Source organism: Pteropus vampyrus, unplaced genomic scaffold (genome assembly GCF_000151845.1).
Source record: "Pteropus vampyrus isolate Shadow unplaced genomic scaffold, Pvam_2.0 Scaffold66, whole genome shotgun sequence".
Taxonomy (NCBI): Eukaryota; Metazoa; Chordata; class Mammalia; order Chiroptera; family Pteropodidae; genus Pteropus; species Pteropus vampyrus.
Window position 1 is genome coordinate 900093 of NW_011888847.1, and position 14228 is coordinate 914320.

General features: G+C 39.5%; 1 protein-coding gene across 1 annotated transcript in view; it reads left to right on the plus strand.

Annotated features, from left to right (window-relative positions):
• LHCGR (luteinizing hormone/choriogonadotropin receptor) overlaps nucleotides 1-13978 on the plus strand; it is a 56001-nt gene extending 42023 nt beyond the window's left edge. Inside the window, exons 9-11 of the mRNA XM_011361295.1 lie at nucleotides 3813-3998; nucleotides 8050-8130; nucleotides 12111-13978. Of these exons, the coding sequence (XP_011359597.1) occupies nucleotides 3813-3998; nucleotides 8050-8130; nucleotides 12111-13263 (1420 nt within the window). The 3' untranslated portion in view covers nucleotides 13264-13978. The remainder of the gene's footprint in view (nucleotides 1-3812; nucleotides 3999-8049; nucleotides 8131-12110) is intronic.
• Nucleotides 13979-14228: the final 250 nt, after the last annotated feature.

The following is a 14228-nucleotide window of genomic DNA, read 5'->3' on the forward strand; positions in this document are numbered from 1 at the left end:
TGCAAACTCCACTAAGGACACTGTCCTTCCCCACAGGGAGCTAAAGCAAAACGCACACCTGGAGAAGATGCACAATGGAGCCTTTCAGGGGGCCACGGGGCCGAGCATCTTGTGAGTATAGTCGTGCTGCCCTGCCTCCCTGCCTATTGCACCCCAACAGGCCTGCTTAGGGTGTCTGGCCACACCCCCAGACTGGTTTGAGGAGCATCATCCTCTGCATATAAAAGGGCTGCCATAACAAAGCACCACAAGCGGGTGGAGGAGTGGGGAGGCTTAGCAGAAATTTATTGTCTTTCAGTTCTGGAGGCTAGAAGTCTAAAATCAAGGTGTCAGCAGGGTTGGTTCCTTCTGAGGGCTGTGAAGGAAGGATCTCTTCAGGCCTCTCTCCTTGCTCCAGATAGTTCCTTCTGGTTGTGGCAGTATAACCCCAATCTCTATATAGCACTGTGTGTATGCGTGCGTGTGCGTGTGCGTGTGCGTGTGTGTGTGTTTGTCCAATTTTCCCTTTTTATAAGGATTCATAGTGGTTTAGCATCCATCCTAATGAGCTCATTTTAACTTGATTACCTCTGTAGAAAGTCCATTTCTAAATAAGGTCACATTCTAAAGTGCTGAGTGTCAGAACTTCAACATATGAACCTAGGGAGACACAATTCAACCCATAACACTAAATATGGAGGGCCACCTCTTGTGCTGGCAGAGCAGGTGACTACCTACCCAGCATCCACTCATGGCAACCCAAGGCCAAAGATCTAACTTGCCCTGGCACTTAGCTGGACAGGGCTAAGTTACTATGTGTCAGGCTCTCAGGGTAGGAAGCAAAGCCAAATTCCCTCAGTTGTATGAATTCAGTGTAATAACATGTTGGAAAATTAAGAGGAACAGGAAACTGAATCAGTCATCTCTTGGTAAAGCCTTGGGAAGCCTGAAACATCATACAGGAAACAACTGCAGCTGCAGTCAGGCTTCAGGGAGAGATGCAACAGGGTTCCAGGCACTGCAGGTCTAATGCAGGGTGACCTCATCACCCCCTCCACAGAGGCACCAGTCCATCACTCCCTGCACTACCTAGTATGCTGTTGCTCATGCATTGGTTAAACCCATCCTGTTTGCCAGACACCATGCTGCAGAGGACAGGGTGAGCTAAACAAGCTCCAGTCCCTGCCCTGAAAGAGATTACAGTGGGGGAGACGACAATAAACAGACAAAGCAATGAATAGGCATATAATTTTAAAATGAGAAAAGTGCTACAAAGATAGTAAACAGAAGCATGGGGAAAGAGATACAGGATCAAATAAGTACATAAAATCCGTAGTGTGCCAGAGGCTGTTGGTTGTAGAGAAGATTCGGTTGATTGGGAAAAAAAGGAATTCTAAGGAGGGGGAGGAAGATAGTCAGGAAAGACTATCCTGAAAAAAGTGTCTTTTAAGCAAACACCTGAAAGAAGTAAGGAAGCAAGTTATCTGGATTTCAACACAAAGAGCATTCCAGGCAGAGGAAACAGCAAAAGCAATGGCCCTGAAGCAGGAACTCGCCACGTGTATTTGAAGAACAGAAAGGAGGCCATTGTGGCAGAGTGAGCAAAGAGGAGAGTCCTAGAACATAAGAATGGAGAGGTGGCAGAAAGCCAGGTCATGGAGGGCCTTGTGGCCATTTTAGGGACTTTGCCTGTTCTCTGAGTGAGATGAAGAGGCTTTAGAGTTTTGAGCAGGGGAAGAAATAAACTGACCCAGTTATTCTTTATATCCTGGTTCCTGCCAGCATCGACTCATGATTCTACTTTCTAATTCTGTCTACGTTCTAGCTCTCATCATTAGAAACCCCAAATTCTATCTACTTTTTAGCTCTGGTCGCCATCAACTCCTGACCATCTACTCCCTAACTCCTATCCACTCTCAACTCTTGCCTCCATCTACTTCCTACCCCCAACACTATTGATTGACCCCGGACTATATCTGATTCCTAGCTCTCACCACTACCAACTCTTGACTTATACTTTCCAGCTCCTACCATCATCCATTCTAACTCTTCTTCCTAATTCCCACCACTAAAACTCTTGACCTTCTCTGCTTCCTAACTTCTGCCACTATCAATCCAAATCTCTCATCTCCACTGAGCCTCATGACTTCTGCTTACTTATGGCTTCCACTACTTCGTGGCTCATGCCCACTGATTTCTCTGCTGTCTCAGCTTCTGTCACTTTACCCCAGAAGCCCCCATCTATATGTCATATATTTAAAGTACTCTGGACTCAGAATCTTATAGATTGGTTGAATACTCTCTGCACCAGGTAGGCAGAGCTCTCAGGGCAAGCTGGAAACTTCTTGGTCACTGGACAGCTAAAGAGAGTTGCCTCTGGTTCAGGCACAGTTCATGACAGAGTTAGTGTAGTCACAAGGCACCCTGCATAACAGCCTTTGCTTGAAAAGCTGCTTAATGGGCCTGCTTAAAAATGACCGTGAGTGCTGAGGGCACCTACACAGCTGTGTCCAGAACAGTGGACCAGACCTATGTCTCTTCCTTCCCAAGCAGCTATTTTTATTACACCCTGTGGATTTCAGTGGTGCCTATAAACATTCTCTCTACTTACACCGCCAAAATATTTCCCCCACTGGTCTGTCACTGAGACTGAAAATCTATTATGAGATTCACTCCTTTATAATGAGACCTTGCCATTTCTAGAATCCTAATTTAAAATACATATATCCCCCAAAAACACACACACCATCACCACTACCACCACCGCCCTGCAAAGAGTCATGTGCTCAATCTCTAACACAACTGAGATAATAACTCTATAAAAAAGAATGAGAACACTGGTTACCTAAACTGATAAGGACATAAAAGCAGCAAATTCTGCAGGCCCTGAGGCAAATTCTTCTTTCTTGATTGTTCCAGGCCTACACTAGTAGTCATTCCTGTTGTCAAGTCCATCTTCTATCAATCACCACCTATTGATCCCTCCCATGTGCTGGGGACTAAGTACTGAGGCAGTGTGCTGGGTGGGAGGCGGCAATAACTGTGCTTGCTACTAGAAGAGTTTTGTGGGGCAGCAGCCACTTAGAAAAATGGGCAAAAATTTTAAATTCCCACTGAGTGTTCTTCTTCCTCACATTTAACCTATTTGGAGTTTTCTTGGACATTGCCTCAAGTCTAGAAAAACCAAGGAGTTCAGGACTTTGTTTACAAACCTGAGCTTTCAATACATTTCTGCTTGCATAGCCGAGTTTGCTTGCTTTGGACTGAAGAATCCAGTTCGCTGTTAGAGGACATGCATTCTACTTCCCACGTAGATGATGGGTAGCGCCACAGAGCAGCTCTTAATGGTGTAACCAGCCTGTGCTTCAGAAAAATCTACCTGCAGGGCTTGATCAATCAAAGACCAAGGCATCTGGAGCCCTGAATATTTCCCCCTGGGGTAGAGCACAAAGGCTGATGTCACTGCATGTGCCTGCTGTCTCATAAAGCAGGTAGTTATTTCACTTCCGATAAGTGGAAAGAGGTAGAGGGAGGGAGGGAGAGGGAGAAAGGATCAGGCGAGGGGAGAGAGAGAAATGTTAATAAATGCATGGCAGGCACAAGGAGTCATATGCAACCTTGAAAAGAATAATGAGGTGTCTATGAGAAAGAAAAACACAATATAGCTTTTTTTGAATTTAGATTGTAATGAGAGTGAAAAAGAAAATTAGGAGAAAGGTAAGATAAAGATTCCTCAGTGCCTAAAATGATACTATTGTTCAGGGGAGGTTTTATTCTATAAATCAAATGTATAAAATGAATAAATAAAAGCCTTTCTCCCTTTTATTTTTCAGGGATATTTCTTCCACCAAACTGCAGGCTTTGCCTAGCTATGGGCTGGAATCCATTCAGACGCTAATAGCCACATCATCCTATTCTCTAAAAAAACTGCCATCAAGAGAAAAATTCACCAATCTTCTGGATGCCACCTTAACTTATCCCAGCCACTGCTGTGCTTTCAGAAACTTGCCAACAAGAGAGTAAGTAAGAAACAAAAGGTAAAGCCTGCCAAAATGTGGCAGAAACTCAGGCATCAAAATAGTCAACTGGTTGTGGGCTTCCTGCCCCTTCACCCGCTGCCTTCCAGACCTACTCCATAGCCATGGGGTCACTTTCAGATAGACAAGAAGAAAATGAACCATCCTATTTCCTCCTGAAAACCGATTCCAAACAGTCAATTCACCCTGCAGCAAGAAGACCTTTGTACCCTACTCTAGGCCACCTGAATCATAGCCTTAAACTAGGCTATAATAGCAGCTACAAAATGGAGTACAGTTGAGCTTGAAGATCAATTAGCACTAATCCTTATCTGAGAGCATAATTTTTAAAGAGGTGGGGGAAGTGGCCTCAAAAGGGTACAATCTATTTAATGTGTTAATCTTTAATTAAAAAAAAAAAAAAGACACAAAACACTACAGAAGGTTTTTGTTTTTGTTTAAGCTATTTCTCTCCCAGCAGAAGAACATCTTCCATTTTGGAACAGAATCCTAGGTCCCTAAGAATTAGATTAGTGTAGAAACAAAAAAGGCACAAGCTCCTGGCTGGTTTGTATCCAGGCAGGGGCATCTTACTGTTTCAACTCATTCATTTCAATCCAGCACAGAATGGCAGGATGTGTAGGACTTAATTCTTTCCTCAAAGCATTGTTTTCCAGACTTTATTTTGACTGAGATATACAGTAAGAAACACCTTTTTTTACATTGCAACCCAGCACACATCACACATGTAACTGAAATAAAACAAAGCAAAACTTAACTTTTCGCATGCGATACACTCTGATATTTTCTTGTCTGTTTTACTCTATTTTATTATGTTTGTTAGTTTTTAATGCTAGTCTTGAAGCACTCTATTGTTTTCATGACCCACTAATGGGTCACAACTCACAGTTGGGAAAACAGTGTCCTAAGGGATATTATGCAGCCTGAGAAGATATTCTCAAATGAGGCACTGACACAATGGCACTAGGATGCTGCTGTCTTTGTTTGGAATCAACCTATTTATAATTAATCAACCAGCATGTATTATTGTACACCTACTTTGTGCCTGTATAGGTATGTGCAGTTCTATCTGGAGCTTATTTTTTATTATAGTCGACACACATTATTATATTAGTTTCAGGTGTACAACATAGTGAGTGACTCGATAGTTCTGTATCTTATGATGTGATCAGCACGGTAAGTCTAGTAACCACTCGTCACCACACAAAGCTATTACAATGTTATTGACTATATTCCCTATGCTGTATACTACATCCTTGTGGCTTATTTTATAACTGAAAGTTTGTACCTCTTATTCCCCTTCACCTTTTTCACCTATCCTACTACCCCCACCCCTCTAGCAACCATCAGTTTGTTCTCTGTATCTATAGATCTGTATGTAATTTATTTGTTTGTTTAGATTTCACATATAAGTGAAATCATATGATATTCATCTTTCTCTGACTTATTTCACTTAGCATAATAGCCTCTAGATCCACCCAGGTGGTCACAAATGGCAAGATTTCATTCTTTTTATTGATGAGTAATATTTCATTGTATATATATATATGTACTACCTCTTCTTTATCCATTCATCTATTAACAGGCATATAGGTTGTTTCCATATCTTGGCTATTATAAATTATATTCCAGAAGTAAAATTGCTGGGTCATGTGGCAGTTCTATTTTTAATTTTTTTAGGAATCTCCATACTATCTTCCATAGTGGCTGCACTGTTTTATAATCCCACCAATAGTGCATAAGGGTTCCCTTTTCTCCACATCTTTGCCAGCACTTGCATTTTTTTTGCATCTGAAGTTTTGAGGTAACCAGAAGACAAACCACTCACTGTGCTTAGAAAGCCATGAACCATTAGCTGAGCTTCAAAGAACATTACCTGAGCATTTACCATGTTCCAAACACAGTGCAAAAGTCTGAAGATACCAAGATGAATAAGAATTTATACCAACCCTCACAGTCACAGACAGCTGTGTGGGGACAACACACAAGAGGGCCAATGTTTAAGTACAATGCAGCAAATGTTATGCTAGAGCTGAGAATGGGAGTGCCCTGCAAGCTCAGAAGAGTTTCTAAATGGCAGCAGGGCTTATGGAAGGCTTTCTGAGGAACTGACTCTTCAGGTAGGAGTTGGCTAGACAGGTGTGGAGGAAAGCATGACTAAAAGATAAAATAGTTCCTGTAAAGGCACAAAGCCAAAAGGCAATAGGAAGAAAGTCACTCAGAAAAAACTAGAACAGGAAGACTTCTGGGTACATGGAAGAAAATGAGTGAGGGGAAGAAGATGAGTGAGGGAGAGGTGGGCCAGGATGGGCCCTGAGTGCCAGACTAAATTGTTCAGAAGATGAGAAACCACTGAAGAATTTAAAACAAAATTACTCAGATTTGCTTTTGTAAAATATACTAAATCATCACTCTGGTAGCAGGATGGAGGACGGGTTGGAAGTGAATAAAGCTGGTAAAAAACCAACTATAAGAATAATATAGACACTGGTTTGTGATAAAGTTGACTCTGAACACCATTTGTGTGGCAAGAGGTCACATCTCTTCTGAAATTACTGTCATGTAAAAACTTTAACTCAAGGGTTTTTATTACAGTAGATGAAAGAGACTACGTATAGTTCAAAAAAAAAAAAAAAAAATTGCAACGAAGTCATTAATTGTATGGATGACAAATTAGATTCCTAAAAGAGAAAAATGTTCTCATGCAAAAAAAAAAAAAAAAAAAGGGCGGGAGAAGATTAAGCAACTGTAAGCCAGCATCAAAATATAATGAGAATGTAGTCACATTCTCAGATGCTAGTGAGGATGGAGAGCCTGAAGTTAGGCCCGTGGAATGTTTGTGCACCCCTCTGCCCTATAGCTGCTAAGTCTGGAAAATGCTCACAGATACTTGGGCAGATCGCCCCAAAGACCTCCTTGGTATCTATAATTAAAATTTCAAAAAAGAGTAGACGAAACCCAGTGCTAATATCTGAAGGCCAAGAACCACCACATTTAATGTTAACTGCAGATTGGTTCACATAATCTCTAAATGTCAGATTCGATCCAGTGTGTGTCTGTCTGTCTGTGTCTGTGTCTCTCTGTCTCTCTGTCTCTCTCTCTCTCTCTCTTACACACACACACACACGCACAAGCACACAATTTGGTCCAAATTTGAGGATTTATAATCCTCATCCCAAATAACAAGCTGATTAATTTTTTAAATTTAGTCCAGTAGGTCAAATAGTTCTGATATATTCTCCACCTTCCTTCTTTTATACAGTCATTCCTACAAGGAATTGTACTGTTAATATTGGGAAAGAATAATATACAGACATGTCTAATTTGGACTGCCTCATTTCTCCTGCCTCCTTAGGAAAGGACGAGGTTCTCACAGCCTACTGTCCTTTCCTCTGTTTCTTCATCCACTTTTTCTTTGTTCCTCCTTTTGGTTTCATCTTAGAAATATAAGAACAGGCTTTCTTTTAATTCCTTGTCATCACCCCCTTTCTATTGACTAAACTTCTTAAAGGGAAAGACGAAGGAATAAAGAACACACAGATGTACTCCTGCAAGTAACTAAAAGCAGCAGAAAATTTACATAATGATGTCAGGTCTAGTACCTTCAAATTCTTACAACAGAGATTCCCAGTTACAATTCAAAGCCGTGAACTCCGAAGGGTTATTTGTTCAAGGCCAATATAGTGTGGAGAGTGGTGAGGAGCAAACCTTAATATACCATAAAGGTAGCTTTTAATGAGCATTGAAAAATCCGTGATTCAATATGACAAATTTAAGTTTTTTCATCTCTAGAGCCCACACAAAACACTTAGCATTCAGAAGCATTTTATCTAAGCTGGAAGCACTCTTATGACAATTCTGAAGCCTTTACTCTCTCCCCAGGAAGCATTTCAGTTAGGACAATGGTACAGAACACGAAGCTGGTATAATAGGTAAAGAATTTGGATGAACAAAGCATAAATAGACATGATCAGATTTAGCTTAAAGACCAAAAGCTCAACTGCTTTTTTTTTTTTCTCCACTTCTCTTTCAGGCAGAATTTTTCATTTTCCATTTTTGAAAACTTTTCTAAACAATGTGAAAGCACAGCAAGAAAACCAAATGATGAAATGCTGTAAGTATTTGCATGCAAAGAAACTCAGGAAGCCACATCTCATTCTGTGTGCCCCTTATTATTATCAGTGCCAACAATTTTCTTTCATAAAAGTCTTGGGTGGGGGAATGTTTGCAAAGCATTTTTTAATAGCTTTAAAATGGGAACTTTTGCAAGTGGCATCCAATTGGTCAGGTATCTCATTCAACTGGTTAAAAAACAAACAAAAAAAAACTCTTAAAAAGAACCTACATGTTCATGCTACAGTTATATCAAATTCTCCTCAGAAATTAAAATTTTATTTGCAAGTATTTTGATGTCATTAAGGGCTTGTTTAAATGACAGTTTCATTTGTAGGAATTTTCACTAGTCACATGTCAGCATTCCATAAAGATTAAATGATGGCAGACACAACTTCTGGAAGTAGCTAGTTCCCTCAAAGAGACTTAGGCCACCTTCACCACTCTGCTCTGGAGCTTAAAATTATTCGACCTTAATGTTCTTACTAACATACACTGGATGGAAGCTACGTTTCCATTCAACTGACTGAATTTTAAAAATATTATTCCTAGCTGCCTTGGCATTTCACATACCTTCAAATGTAAAAGAGTGTGCCTCGAAAGATAACTCCAAGGTCCCCATGCCACATATACTGCGATTTAGAAGTTTTATTATTCCCCGCATGTGTCCTTCAGGGTACAAAACCAGATGCCCTTCTAAGATACTTTGCCAGTCTCCATTCCCACTTCCATACCTTTTTTCTTATCTCTTCTTTTTCCCCCATCAACCTACAAGTTACAGAGTGGCCGGCAGGATAGTATGATGGAAGGACCCTGGGCTTCAGGGCTCCTCAGAGTTGGATATGAATCCTTGGCAGTAATGTTCCTGTAACACTAGGTATCCCTCGAATACTTACCTTTTTTGAGACTTTTTTCCTCATCTGTAAGGGACAACAGAAATATCATTTGGCTTTGAGAACTATGAGAGTGAAGGGAGTTGAAGAATGTAACAGGACCTAGGGTACATTATAAATATTATGCTACCGCTTCTCCATCCTCTCACTCAATTTTACTAAGTCCATTCACATTCCCTGCATAAGCCTTCAATACTAAAGACAGCTTCGTGCTGGGTTTTGTCAATAAGCATGCTGCTGCCCTCAGGAGCCATCCCAGGACACAAATGTAAGTAGCAGCAGGTGGGTATATATGATCTGAAGACAAATCACCAAAGAGAAAATTGCTAGACATATGCCCAGTAGCGCAAAATGTGGGGGTCGGCGGGGGAGGACCAGGGGAGTAGAAGAGGGAAAGAAGGATAATGTCTGACCTCTTACTGATATAAATTTATTCAGAAATCAAGGCAGAATTTTTAGAAGCTTTGACCTGGTGCTTCTAGCAGCCAAGGTTGTTTTGATAAGAGGAAAGGAGCAAGAAATTAAGGCAGCAATAGTTGGAAAGTTTTCACCTGATTGAATAAAGGTTATTATTTTGTAGGAATCGTCTAGGGAACTTGCTTAAAATGCAGATTCCTAGGCTCTGTCCCTAGACAGTTTGATTCAGGATCTGAAATAAAGCCAGAAATCTGCATTTTTGCAAACATCCTGGTGATTCTGATGGAAGTGGTTCAAGGACCACACTGAAAACCACTGACTGAGAGATAGTGAAATAAAGGCCCCCAGGAATACACAGTGCTGCCACTAGTGCCCAGTGCTGAGGAATCGCAGGCAAGTCACTTACCTCCTTTAATCTTGCTTTCTTTACCAATAAAATGAGGGATTTAATAAGACGGTCTTAAGGACCTTTCTAATGCTAAGAAATAACCTATTTTCTTTAATTATTCTTTATAACCACCATATCTCTTTAAAGATTAAAAAATAGGTAATTATATTGATGTGCATGAGATGAGGACAAATGTACTACTTACATTTAATAATAAAACAGGCAAGGTTCCTTTGCAGTCTTCTGTGCATACTAGCAGTCCTTCTCTAGTTCCAGATTGGATTCTATGATATTCTAGCACTCTTTTGGCCTCCCAGATCATAGATTTCTTTTTCTTCATTTTTTAATCTGTGTTCTTTCTCTCCGGTAATTGTAGTGCTAAAATACATCGTTTCATCCACTCACTGAATTACATATACACCTCCTTATACAGAATATGAAAAGCTAAATTTTGAGAGTGGAGAAAAATACTCTTTTAATGTGCGAGAAACTCTCAGGCGAAATACATATGTGTAATGGCCCTGACAGAAAAAATTATGCCCAATTCTCCAGCTCCCAAGAATACAGCAGCAGACTGTGGGCAAAGAGAAAATTTGTTGAGCCTACATGTTTCATACTGTATACAGTCATTGTCCCTGCATCCCCTCAGTTCCCCACAGAGCCAGGATCACTCTGGTTTATAAATTCCACAAACATTTACTGAATGGATACTCTGAGCCAAAACTGTGTGAAGTACTGAGATTTCAGAAATAAATAAAACTTAGTCTACTGCCTTCAAGGAGGTAATAAACTATTAAAGAAGACAGATACATATCATCACATAATGGCAATATGGTTTGATAATTACAATAGTACTTAAGTGCAGCCATGGTACAGAGGAGAAATAAATTATTTGGAGGTATAGAATCAAGATAGAGGATCATAGAGGAGCTTATCTTTAAGGATGAGAAAGAATTCACTAGAGAGATGAGGAAAGAAGAAACAACACATTTACTAAGACAGAAGAATGAAACAGAACTTATTCTGAGAGCCACAAGTTATTTCACATGACCAAAAGGAGGCTGCACGGAGGATTTGCAAGGTAATTATAATTCCGAACATTCACTGGGCACTTAATACATGTCAGGCATTATTCTAAACATTCTACATATATTAATGCACTTAATCCTTAACACAACCCTACCAAGGACAATATGATTATCTTTATTTGGCAAATGAAGAACCTGAGCACAGATATGTAAAATAACTCTCGGCTTACACAGCTTGTAAAGACTGGAACCCAGGCAGCCTTGCTTCAGAGCCCATGTTCTGAACTGTGCAGCCCTGCTGCTCCTGGGGATATGACTAGAAAAGGAGGCAGAACCCAGAGCAAGAAAGGACTTGGAGGTCATCACAAGGAGTATATATTTTATCCCTTAGCCAATGAGAACCTAGGGAAAATTTGAATTGATAGGTTTGTGCTTAAGAAAGGCTATTCCACAAAGAATGTACAGATGGATTGCGAGAAGGGTACCACGAAGAAAACAAATATAACTGTCCCTTAAGAGATGATGAAAACCTGAACTCAGTAGCAGCGGGGTTGGGAGGAAGGGAGTGGCAGAGGTGGAACTGTTCTTCTCTAGGGACAGAGTCCCTCTTCAATTCACTCTCTGAATTTGATTTATACCCCTAAGGAATATCTATTTTGACAATTCCTATTGTCCATGACTATTTTCTTCCTCTGCTTCTAAGTTTCTAATAATCTATCCCTGGTTTCTATTTCTCAACTGAGCTATTTGGTTAGAAGGGACTTAAGTGCAATCAAGTCTGCCAGTAGTAGCTAACTATCTTCAACAATATGAGCTTTCCAATCCCATTGTGTTCTATCACAAACAGCTTGATAGCAGTTTGGATGGCAACTAAATGAGATAACTAGCAAAGAAAATGCCAAGAAAGGATTCTTTTCGATTTAGCAAGCATATATTGTGTCTCTAAATTTGTTTTCCAAAGAAAATCATCCTCTGTAAACAGCTTCATTAAGTCTTTGCATCAATGTATAAAATCTATATATTAAAAAAAGACTAAATTGTTTTTTTATTCCCTTAAGGAACTCTTACATCAATTCAGGGTTCTTAGATAATTTAACAAATAAAGGTAAGACTGAACTGTTGTGGCTTTGTTTCCTTTTGTTTCTTAGGCTTTAAAAAAAAAAAAAAAACACTAAGAATGATTAAATTTTTTAAAATAACCAGAATCCTAGAAAATCTCTTCAGTTTATATTGAGCCTAAATATTCTTCTTACAGCTATTCTGCCATCTTTGCTGAGAGTGAACTGAGTGGCTGGGATTATGACTATGGTTTCTGCTCACCCAAGACACTCCGATGTGCTCCCGAACCAGACGCTTTTAATCCTTGTGAAGATATTATGGGCTATGACTTCCTTAGGGTCCTGATTTGGCTGATTAATATTCTAGCCATCATGGGAAACATGACTGTCCTTTTTGTTCTCCTGACCAGTCGTTATAAACTGACAGTGCCCCGTTTTCTCATGTGCAATCTTTCCTTTGCAGACTTTTGCATGGGGCTCTATCTGCTGCTCATTGCCTCAGTTGACTCCCAAACCAAAGGCCAGTATTATAACTATGCCATAGATTGGCAGACAGGAAGCGGATGTAGCACCGCTGGCTTTTTCACTGTATTTGCAAGTGAACTTTCTGTCTACACCCTCACGGTCATCACACTAGAAAGATGGCACACCATCACCTATGCTATTCAGCTGGACCAAAAGCTACGATTAAGACATGCCATTCCAATTATGCTTGGAGGATGGCTTTTCTCTACTCTAATTGCCATGCTGCCCCTTGTGGGTGTCAGCAATTACATGAAGGTCAGCATCTGCCTCCCCATGGATGTGGAAACCACTTTCTCACAAGTCTACATATTAACCATTCTGATACTCAATGTGTTGGCCTTCACCATCATTTGTGCTTGCTACATTAAAATTTATTTTGCAGTTCAAAATCCAGAGCTGATGGCTACTAACAAAGATACAAAGATTGCTAAGAAAATGGCAGTCCTCATCTTCACTGATTTCACCTGCATGGCACCTATCTCTTTTTTTGCCATCTCAGCAGCCTTCAAAGTACCCCTCATCACAGTAACCAACTCTAAAGTTTTACTGGTTCTTTTTTACCCTGTCAATTCTTGTGCCAATCCATTTCTGTACGCAATTTTCACAAAGGCATTCCGAAGGGATTTCTTTCTGTTGCTGAGCAAATTTGGCTGTTGTAAACGTCAGGCTGAACTTTATAGAAGGAAGAATTTTTCAGCTTATACCTCCAACTGCAAAAATGACTTCACTAGATCAAATAAGCCTTCTCAGTCCATTTTGAAGTTGACCACACTGCGCTGTGAATATACAGTTGACCCAGACAAGACTTGCTGTAAAGAGTGTTAACATATCAGTAACTACATTACTGAATTATACTTAAATATGCAAAAAATTATCTGTGCCAGTAATTTTAAGAGTTGGTTTAAGAAAATTATTTTTTCTTAGGCATATTAGGCAAAGAGAGACCTATACCTAGCTCTAAGTGTGGTCTATGACCATCACCAATCTAAAAACTATATGTTATTGGCACATAATGAAATACAATACAAAAGTTGAGAGTATTTGCATATTTTTACAGCGATTTTGACAGAGTAATTATGTCTATTGAATTTAATATTTTTTAAATGAAAAAAAACAAGGTGGTATTTTACGTCCTTTTCTCATTTCATCTTTGTAGGAATTTTTATTGCATTTTATAAAAATATGAATCTATAACAGATTTAAAACTTAAAATAACTCATCCTTTTCCTCAGATAGTTTGAGAGACACACTCTAGAGATGTACTGTCCAATCTAGTAGCCACTAGCCACATGTAGTAAATTAAAATTAAAAATTTTAATTAAAAATGTAGTTCCTCAGTTGCACTATCCACATTTCAAGTACTCAATAGCCGCACATGACCAGTGGTTACCATTTTGGAAAGCACAGATACAGTACATGTTCATCATCACAGAAAGTTCTATTGGATAGTGCTGTTATGGAGACTTACCTATGACCTGTCCGGTTTTATTATTTAAAATTAATGTAATGTACGCATCTAAAGACACATTTCGGCCTATTTCTTTGGTTCACTATTTAGCCTCTGAAGATCAATGAAATATTAAATAGCAGATTGTAAACTTCTTATGGGGAGGAACCCTGTCTCAGTGTTGTTTTCCTTTCTCCTAGCTCAGGATCTTGAAAATAATATGCAACCAATGTGCTAAATTACACTGAAATTATGAAATCTATAAGGAAAAAATGTGTTTTATTTTCTTTCAAGAGCCCCATCTTTTTAAGTAAAAGAAAATATTTAAATATTTAAAAATATT